The sequence below is a fragment of the Benincasa hispida genome, chromosome 7 (assembly GCF_009727055.1).
Source record: "Benincasa hispida cultivar B227 chromosome 7, ASM972705v1, whole genome shotgun sequence".
NCBI classification, from domain to species: domain Eukaryota; kingdom Viridiplantae; phylum Streptophyta; class Magnoliopsida; order Cucurbitales; family Cucurbitaceae; genus Benincasa; species Benincasa hispida.
This window is the reverse complement of record NC_052355.1, coordinates 41,858,936-41,869,482: the sequence shown is the minus strand read 5'-3', so window position 1 is coordinate 41,869,482 and position 10,547 is coordinate 41,858,936. Positions and strand designations below refer to the sequence as shown.

Here is a 10,547-nt window from a genome sequence, read left to right as displayed (position 1 = left end):
AGGTTTCTATCCCAAAATAAGGAAAATTAGGAAGTCTTTACTATCCTTTCAATCATCACCATATCCCAACAACAACTATTTCTAACATTGGCCCTATTACTAAATGATCATCGTAGAATAGAGAAACAACCCTCCTACATTAAACATTGAATTAGACAGTTAAACTTCTTTTGGCCTATTTATGAGAATGACATCTGCTGTCACGAGAGCACGTGAATGGATAAACGGACTTTCATCATCCTCTATAACATGCTTAGGACAACCGATCGTCTAGCACTTACTCAATGCATTGACGTCCAAGAGATGGTGGCAATTTTCCTCCACATTTTGGCGCACGACGTTAAGAACCGAGTAGTTTGTCGACAGTTCGCACGGTCTGGTGAAATTGTTTCGAGGAATTTTAGGTTCGTTCTGACCATTGTACTACAACTTCATGAGTTACTGCTGAAAAAATTGGAGCCTATCACGAGCGATTGTACTAACAGTAGGTGGAAATTGTTTGAGGTATTACAATAATTTTAATTCCACTCCTAGTTAAATATTAGGTTCTAGATTTTTAGGAAACTAGGAAATGTTTATCTCTTTGTCAATGTATGATCCCATACAGAACTGTCTGGGTGTATTGGATGACACATACATCAAGGTCAATGTAGGTGCAGCTGATTGTCCTCGCTATCGTACCCGAAAAGGTGAGATAGACACGAATGTGCTTGTTGTCTGATCTCCAACTAGTGAGTTCATATTTGTGTTACCAGGGTGGGAAGGGTCAGCCAGTTGATTCTAGAGTGCTTAGGGATGCAATTTCTCGACCATACGGGTTGAAGGTTCCCAAAGGTATAGACTTTTGTGATTCCATTGTTTGGATTCAAGAGCGAATAATTTGCCAACTAATTTTTTGTATACCATGCCTAGGTTATTATTACCTATATGATGCTGGATATCCCAATGCAGAGGGATTCTTGGCACCATATAGGGGAGAACGGTACCATCTTTTAGAATGACGTGATGCTGGAAATGCATCGACTAATCCACAGGAATTTTTCAACATGAAACATTTATCCACTAGAAACAGCATAGAAAGAACATTTGGCGTACTCAAAGGTCGTTGGGCGATATTACATAGGAAGTCCAACTACCCACTTATGATCCAATGTAAAACATGATGGCATGTTGCTTGCTGCACAACCTGATAGCGAGGGAGATAGGCAAAACTACAATTTCCGGAACAATGTATGATGAAGATTCTACATCTAACGAGCTCGGTGATGAAAATATACAATTTATTGAAACATCTGATGAATGGACCAATTTCAATGATGAGTTAGCGACGCAAATGTTCGATGAATGGGAACAAGCATCATGAGCACAAAGTTTCTTGTTCAATTAGCTTCACTATCAATAAATTTCACCTAATTTAAGATTATGTTATCATTCGGTTCAAACAATCTACTGTATTGAATTATTTTAATTTATGTTGTGTTAATTGGTTCATGTGAATGATGAAACATGTTCTACGTTATTCGTACTCAAACTTTGTTTATCTAACTATGCCCAATTTATTTTATTAAGTTATATGTATGTATGTAGCTAAATGGCAGGATGTGAGAAAATGAAAAAACACATTTGAACAAAGGTTGAAGATGCACGATTAGTGGAGTCACTATTGCACTTTGCACTTGGTAGAAACAGGTTGACAAGCTGATAACGGAACATTCAAGCTTGACTATCTACAACAGCTACAATGTCTACTTACCAAAAAAATTCCTAGTTGTTTCAACGGGCTGTCGACAATAGAGTGCGAGGTTAGATTTTTAAAGCGACAATATTGTGTAATCGTTGAGATGCTGAGTAATGCATACAATGGGTTTAGTTGGAACAACGAGTTCAAATGTTTGGAAGTAGAGAAAGAGGTTTTCGATGTATGAGTTCAGGTAAGAGAACACATTATAGTATTATTATTTTACAATGGCGAACTTTTTCTAATATAATATTATGTTCTAATATAATATACATTCCTGCTTGTAGTTGCAAGGATTAAAGTCCCGCGCAGTGGAAAAAATCAGATCTGACTCTAATTTAATATCAAACAAAATAGCATTGAAAAATAAACCTAGGCTAAATATACATTTTCAACAAAATAAAGAAAGAGGAAATCATACCTTGTTGAAAAATCTCTGTTGGATATCAACGTCACTCCCAAAAAATTCTTTACCGATATCCTCTATTGGGTTTTCTGAGGCAGGATAATGAGATCCCTGCTTCTTTGTTTGAGAGAAAAAAAAATTCAGATTCAGAGAGAAATCTGTAATGATGAGAGGTTTTTTTTCCCGTTAAAACCATACTGTCAGCGTGAGAGGTAGAGAGAGAGAGGGAGAAAATCAGGAGAAGACTCCCCCTCCCCATAAAAAACGTAGTTACCAATTTATTTATTTATATTCATTATTATAATTATTAATTAAATAAAAAAATCTAATTTTAATTTATTTAAATTAATTAAAAATTAATAATATATTTAATTTAACTAAATAAATTAAATCAATTTAATTTATTAAAAATATAAATTAAATAATTATTAATTAATCAAATTAAATGAATATTAATTAAATATCTCCCATATTTAATTAAATGTGTATTAGAATCATATTCTAATACATCCCTTTCACATAACCTATAGTTTCAATTCAATTAATTTAATCATATCATATTTTATTAAATATAATTATATTAAAATAATTAATACTCCAATTAATTAATCATTAAATTAAATATCACATATTTAATTTAACCTTATAATTGAATCACATTCAATTATCTCTCTCATATAATCTATAGTTTTAATGTGCATCTTATGCACATTATTTTTAACCTATAGTTTTAATATGAAATTAATTCATATTACATTTAATATTTGAAATCCTTCAAATATATAATTCTCCTAGAAATTAATTTTTAAATCAAATTAAAAAATAAATTTATATCATAAAGTTTAATTAAATTATAAACTTTATATTATAATGTATCAACATACATTATATTATTTTTCCTTAGTTAATTTGAACAATTCAAATTACTTTAATTTCCTCAATACATTTTTTAAGCTACCAGTGGGACCTAATGGACATACAGATCAGAAGCTCCAACGATATGAGGTTAATTGGCTAAACTCATTAACCGAGTTAATCAATATTCGTTAACTGTGGGTACACTCCACTATAGACTCACTGTAGATATGTTATTGTGTCCACAAATATAGATCAATAACAGCAAGTTAGTACCAACTAGGTCAAATTACTGTTTAACCCCTAGGTTACTTTTACATTCTTAAGTACCAATGTTCCTCTAACAAACAACCTGTTTGTGGTCCAACCAACAAACAGAGTACCCTCTCAGAAAAATGAGAGGGCAGGGCCCTATGTTCAAGACTCGGAAACACCATTTAAGGGAACACTTATCTACTTTCCTAATGCAGGAAATGAGTGAATTCCATCTTATGAAATTACGTTTTCAGCTATCCATTTGGTTTTGTCCCTAAAATGGTAGGCCTATTGAGTCGGCGAGCCAGCCATCCTCACCCATACAAATCAAAAGACAATCCCTTGTGAACAGGAGTTCATAACTCACTTGAGACTACGTTGCCTAGGTCATCCTAGTGAAACAGAAACCTTACTAGTCAATAGTGTTACAGCTAGGGTTTACTATTTCGCGGTCCGGTCTCATGCAAACTCATTGCATAGGATACCCCTACTCACATGTCTCCTACTTGTTTATGTTGAATCATTGTATTTGTATCAAATATAAAGTAGACTATATCCATAATGTTACATGATAAGGTACCCAACCTTATCCCTATACTATAGACCTTTTAGGTTGTATCTTGAATAGTGATCCCCATATGTCTCAACATACAGCTCAAGACTCATACAACAACCCTAAATGTTAGTTTATTAGATTAGAGTTATTTAGGCATGATTAACATAATATAAACAATAACGCTTTATTGAAAAACATAAATAATAATTTAGTAATGAACAGTCAAAAGTTAAATTTACCATCTATGAGTTTTAGGGCATAAAATCCAACAATAATCTCATCCCAACGCGAAGCGTTTGAGACACAAACCATTCCCCCACTATGATGAGCTTTAAATTGTATTTGCGAAAGATAGGGCCGTTAATGAAGGCAGTGAAACCTAGTATGATCAAGCATTTGCAACATATGAACATTTGGAGGATATTCAGTTGGGATCAAAGGTTTATGAGTAACAAAGAAGTATACCTGACATGAACATGCCGACCGTTGATGGGATGGATGAGGTTTTCTCAGATACACCCATCAGTAGGCGTACTAGATCAAGTAACGATACGAGAGGAATAAAACGCAAGAGGACTCCCTTCCAATATGAAATGTTTGACATTGTACGCACAACAACAGATGTGCATGAAAGTAAAATGGAGAAACTTGTGAAGGAAATCAGATATGAGGATTTCCATGAGCAGCAGAATGATCGTTCCAAATTTCTTTCGTTTATGAACATTAACAATTACAATCAAGAAATAGAAACCTACAGGCTATGCACAAAACCGAAATTACAGCATGCTTTACTATATATTCAAGGGAAAGATTACACATACCTTTGAAGACTCATCTTCAATCTCCCTTGATCATGAACTCTTGAATAGTTAGCAAGACTACAAACCTGAACGCTCGAACACTACGACCGCACGAACACAGCACGATCACAGCAGCCACGAACACAACGAACTCTAAGACCACGAGTAAAGCAAACGACTTCTAAAAATCTCGAACAATGTCGAGTTGATTACGACACCACCATAATGGCTACCTTGGTATTCTCGATGTGAGAATCTAGAAGTGTGGGCTCTATGTGAACTTGGTTAGAGGACGAGACCGGAGGAACAAGTGTAAACGATTGAGCAAGTAGGAGATGACAATGTCTATCGTATAGACGATGCCCAATCGTTTAGAAGAAGTTCCGCGGTCGTTTAGCTAATCGGCCAGCCGAGTGATCTATCGTATAGAAACACTCCATGATTGTCTAGTCTCTCTTCAGCTATCGTTTAGTAAATCTCATTTACTTGACAGCCACCATGAGTAACTTTTCGGGAATAGAAACTCTAAAAAACTTACTAAATTTAGGAAAACATTTTTCCCTTTATCTCACGATTACCATGAAACAATCAATAACTTCCCATTCAATTAGTTATTAGAGAACAAGAGATAATTATCCAATAATTAATATTATTATAAATATATATGATAACCAACTTACCATATTATATTTATAACCTATAGTTTTAATATTTCATCTCATGAAACATATAAACTATAGCGCTATCATTCCTTGCGTCTCCTTAATGAAATCTTACTTTACATTAATCCTTTTCCCTTAATGTAGATTTCATACATCATCACCGAGTCAATATCATATATAATCGAATTACCTCTTGTCAATTTGAACATTTCAAATCAACCCCAGAACTGTTCTCACTACTTGAATCATTGAGCTACCAAAAGGGTTTTATGGATCTGTAGCTCGAAGCTCCAACGGTACGTGAATAACTGACTAAACTCTTTAGTCCACCGGGATCCACATTCAATTAACTGCAGATTCCATAAAGACCGACCAGTTGAACTCTCCTAACTCTATATATATTATTTGTGTCACTATCAACCAATCAATAGCACATAATCTCACTAAATCGTTGTCCAAGTAACTGGGCGCTGTAACGCGTTATGCACCAATATAAGTAACATGCTAACTCCTTAAGTCCCGACTCGATCCTCTAATAAACATAACGTCATAGTCCATTCATGATTGAGTCATCTCTTCTAAAGAGAAGCTATGACCACACTTATGTTCAAGAACCACGGAATTAGCTCTTAAGGGAGCAAATTCTATCATACTTATACCTGCTCTCGGAATGAGTGAATTCCATCTTGTGTAATCTGAGTTCCCAGCTCCCAATTAAGACAAAGCTCCCGCATCAAAGGTAGCATGGCTAGAAGTTAGCAGTCTGTTGCCACTACCTCCATCTTCATTATATCGAAAGGCCACCATCGACATGGAGGAGTTCCAAAACACTCCAGGATTAAGGTACATGTCACTATGGTCGTTTAGGTGAGATACAAGTCTCTAGTATCAACGGCGTTATATACAGAAACTAGTCATCTCGTGGTCTGGTTTTATACAAAGTCTTTGTCTTTGTATAGGACACCCCCGCTCACATGTCTCCACATGAATGGTTAGAATCTACCATCTGTAGTAGTTTATAACACTTGCAAACCTCTACAAAGCGGGCCGTATCCGTATGTCACCAGGATCAGGTATCCCTCCTTAATTCTTATACTACAAACCTATTTCGGTTATCACTTAAGGCATGATCCACTTGTATATATCATATATATGCTTAAGTTTAAATACAATAACTATGAAGCTTTTTTTTATTGGATATAAGTAAATTCCAGATAAAATAACTCTTATTTTATTTATAACAATGTGTATATATTACAAACTGCGAGACTCCGAGAGAATTAGGACACTAGTCCCAACAATTTTCCACTTGTCCTAATGCCTCGAGAGACTAATGTACAATACAAGATAAATAAATGTACAATATACAATAAACTAAGGCATACCCCAATATCATCTCTCACTTGTCCTAGACAAGATGTCGCATGTCCCGTAGATCCAGACTCTCCAGGTGACCCTCGAACATTTTATCCGTGAGAGCCTTTGCAAAGGGATCAACAATGCTGTGCTCCGACACGATCTTCGTGACTATCACATCACCGTGATGCACAATCTCCCTGATCAAGTGGTATTTCCGTTCGATATGATTGCCTTGACGATGACTCCGAGGTTCCTTCGAATTTGCCACAGTCCTGCTGTTATCACAATAAAGAGTGATCGACAAATCCATATTTGGAACTTATCACAATAAAGAGTGATCGACAAATCCATATTTGGAACAACTTCCAAATCTAAAAGGAACTTTCTCAGCCAAACAGCCTCCTTAGCTGCTTCGCAAGTAGCTATGTATTCGGCTTCCATAGTGGAGTTCGTGATGCATCCTTGCTTGTTGCTTCGCCACACTACAACCCCTCTATTCAGAGTGAATACTGACTCCGATGTCGATTTACGAGAATCTCTATCAGTCTGCAAGTCAGAGTCTGTGTATCCTGTAAGGATCAGATTCTTATCTCCATACACGAACATGTAGTCCCTCGTTCTCCGAAGATACTTGAGGATCGTCTTGACCATCATTCAGTGATCAAATCCTGGATTGGACTGATAACGACCGAAAATCCTTACTGCATAACAAATGTCGGGTCTGGTACACAACATTGCATACATTAAGCTTCCTACAGCTGAAGCATAGTGAATCCGTCTCATCTCCTCAACCTCTTGAGGTGTCTTAGGACATTGGTCTTTAGACAAAACGATTCCATGCTTGAAAGGTAACAAACCCCCTTTGGAATCTACATCTTGTACCTGATCAACATTTGATCGATGTACAATGCCTGAGACAAGGCTAATCTCTTGTTCTTACGATCCCGTATGATCTGGATCCCTAGAATATACTGTGCCTCACCCAAATCTTTCATTTGGAGCTGGGCAGCTAGCCATTTCTTAATGTCAGTCACAAACCTTACATCATTCCCAATGAGTAGAATATCATCCACATATAGTACCAGGAAAACTACTGAGCTGTTGATGATCTTCTTGTATACACAAGGTTCATCAACATTCTGATCAAAGCCAAACGAATTAACCACACTGTCAAATCTAATGTTCCATAATCGAGACACTTGTTTTAGCCCATAAATGAACTTATTAAGCTTGCAAACTCTTTGCTCTTGATCTGGAACTACGAACCCCTCTGGTTGAGCCATATAGATGGTCTACTTAAGATTACCATTAAGAAAGACAGTCTTGGCATCCATTTGCCATATCTCATAATTATAAAATGTAGCTATGGACAGGAGTATTCTAATAGACTTAAACATGGCAACAGGTGAGAAAGTTTCCTCATAGTCCACTCCTTCAACCTGGGTATAACCCTTTGCCTCGAGTTTAGCCTTAAAGGTTTGCACCTTTCCATTTACACCTTTCTTTTGCTTATAGATCCACTTACACCCAATAGGTCTTACCCCATCAAGTGGATTAACACTGTCTCTTATACACATCTAGATGTGTATAAGAGACAGGGTTTACCTGGGGCCGAGAGTTGGGACGCAATCCCATGTTCTATCATATAGTTCTGGAATTGGAGGTCCATATACTCTCCACCACGATCAGATCGTAGTGTTTTTATCTTCATACTTAACAAGTTTTCAACTTCAGCCTTATACTCCTTGAACTTGTCAAGGGCTTTAGACTTACATTGCATTAGGTAGAGATACTCGTACCTTTAATAATCATCTATGAAAGAGATGAAATATTCATACCCACCTCGAGCCCTAACACTCATTGGACCATAGAGGTCTGAATGTACAAGCTTCAAGGTTTCCTAGACTCTATAACCTTTTCCAGTAAAAGGTCGTTTGGTCATCTTGCCTTCGAGGCATGATTCACATACCGGCAAGGAGTTTTCTTCTAAACTCTTTAGAAGTCCACTTTTCACCAACTGCTCAATCCTATTGAGGTTGATGTGACCTAACCTTAGATGCCAAAGATGGGCGTTTTCCTTAGGAGAAACCTTTGGTCTTTTAGCTGTTGTCGCTGTACTGAACCTGTCTCTTATACACATCTAGATGTGTATAAGAGACAGGGTTGACTAGATATTCTGACCTCAACAACTCTTGTTGAATCCTCAATAGTCTCGGTCTCACTAGAAATCTCACATAAAATGAGCTTACTTCGTGGTTTATGATCCCCGATGTGGTCTTCTTCCAAGAAGATAACATTTGTAGATACAAACACTTTGTTCTCACTCGGATCATAGAAGTATCCACCCCTCGTTTCCCTGGGGTAGCCTACAAAGAGGCAAACTTTCGAACGCGGTTCCAACTTCTTCTAGTTAGTCACAAGCACGTGGGCTGGACACCCCAAATCCTGAAGTGGCGTAAACTACCTTTTTGGCCTCTTCACAACTCAAAGGTGTTTCAGAAACACTTTTCGAGGGAATGTTGTTCAAAATGTAGCATGCAGTCTCCACTGTAAAACCCTAAAACGAGTCTGGAATATGAGCATAACTCATCATAGATCGAACCATGTCCAACAAGGTCCTGTTTCTCCTTTTTGATACACCATTCTGCTGAGGTGTACCTGGGGCCAAGAGTTGGGACGCAATCCCATGTTCTATCATATAGTTCTGGAATTGGAGGTCCATATACTCTCCACCACGATCAGATCGTAGTGTTTTTATCTTCATACTTAACAAGTTTTCAACTTCAGCCTTATACTCCTTGAACTTGTCAAGGGCTTTAGACTTACATTGCATTAGGTAGAGATACTCGTACCTTTAATAATCATCTATGAAAGAGATGAAATATATGCCCACCTTGAGCCCTAACACTCATAGGACCATATAGGTCTGAATGTACAAGTTTCAAGGCTTTCTTGGCTCTGTAACCTTTTCCCGTAAAAGGTGGTTTGGTCATCTTGCCTTCGAGGCATGATTCACATACCGGCAAGAAGTTTTCTTCTAAAGCCTTTAGAAGTCCACTTTTCACCAACTGTTCAATCCTATTGAGGTTGATGTGACCTAACCTTAGATGCCAAAGATGAGCATTTTCTTTAGGAGAAACCTTTGGTCTTTTAGTTGTTGTTGCTGTAATGAACATTTCAGTATTAAACAAGGCTTTTATGACTAACGACTTTAGTATATATAAGTTACTTTCCATTGAACCAAAACCAATCTCCATTCCGTTCTTGTAAATAAACACTTTATTCTCATAAAAGGAGACGGTATAAACTTTTTCAATGAGACAAGAAATCGAGATTAAATTCCTCTTAATATGAGGAACTACGAAAGCATTATCTAGTAATAGGTAACATTTCTTATCCAAAAAATACTTTAGCCTGCCTACAGCAACAGCTGAAACAACCTCATCAGTGCCGACTCGTAGAGTCAAATCTCCCTGTGGCAACATTTGCCAGGAATTGAATCCCTGGTAAGAGAAACTGACGTGATCAGTAGCACTCGAATCTAGGATCCAGGCAGAATCATCATTCTCTACCAAACACGTCTCCAAGACTAATAAATCAGATTTACTGTCTTTAGTCATCTTCCTCTTTTGGAGAGTAGTGGGATCAGTATTAGGACTTAAATAAACTCCAAGTTCCATTTTAGAGAATATTTCTCTTCTATGAACCTCAAAAGAGTCAGTAACATTTGCTTCATCTTCCTAGAGTTTAACTTGGGAACTTACATTACTGGTTTTGTCATCCATCCCTCTGTGCTTGAATAGTAAGAACTAGTGTTCAAACAAATCTTGCAACGAGTCCATGATCTCACATGCAATAACCATGTTCTCAACCCTTTTGGCCAAAACATCTGGTATGCTAGTTAAAATGTGAAGTC

The 10,547-nt window shown here is 36.9% G+C and overlaps 1 protein-coding gene across 1 annotated transcript; it reads left to right on the top strand.

Annotated features, from left to right (window-relative positions):
- The first annotated feature begins 216 nt into the window (after positions 1 to 216).
- On the top strand, positions 217 to 1,363 carry LOC120081095. The gene is made up of 4 exons (XM_039035773.1): positions 217 to 504; positions 608 to 706; positions 756 to 834; positions 1,194 to 1,363. Exons 1-4 carry the CDS (start codon positions 217 to 219, stop codon positions 1,361 to 1,363), a joined length of 636 nt encoding a protein of 211 aa, XP_038891701.1.
- The last annotated feature ends 9,184 nt before the right edge of the window (positions 1,364 to 10,547 follow it).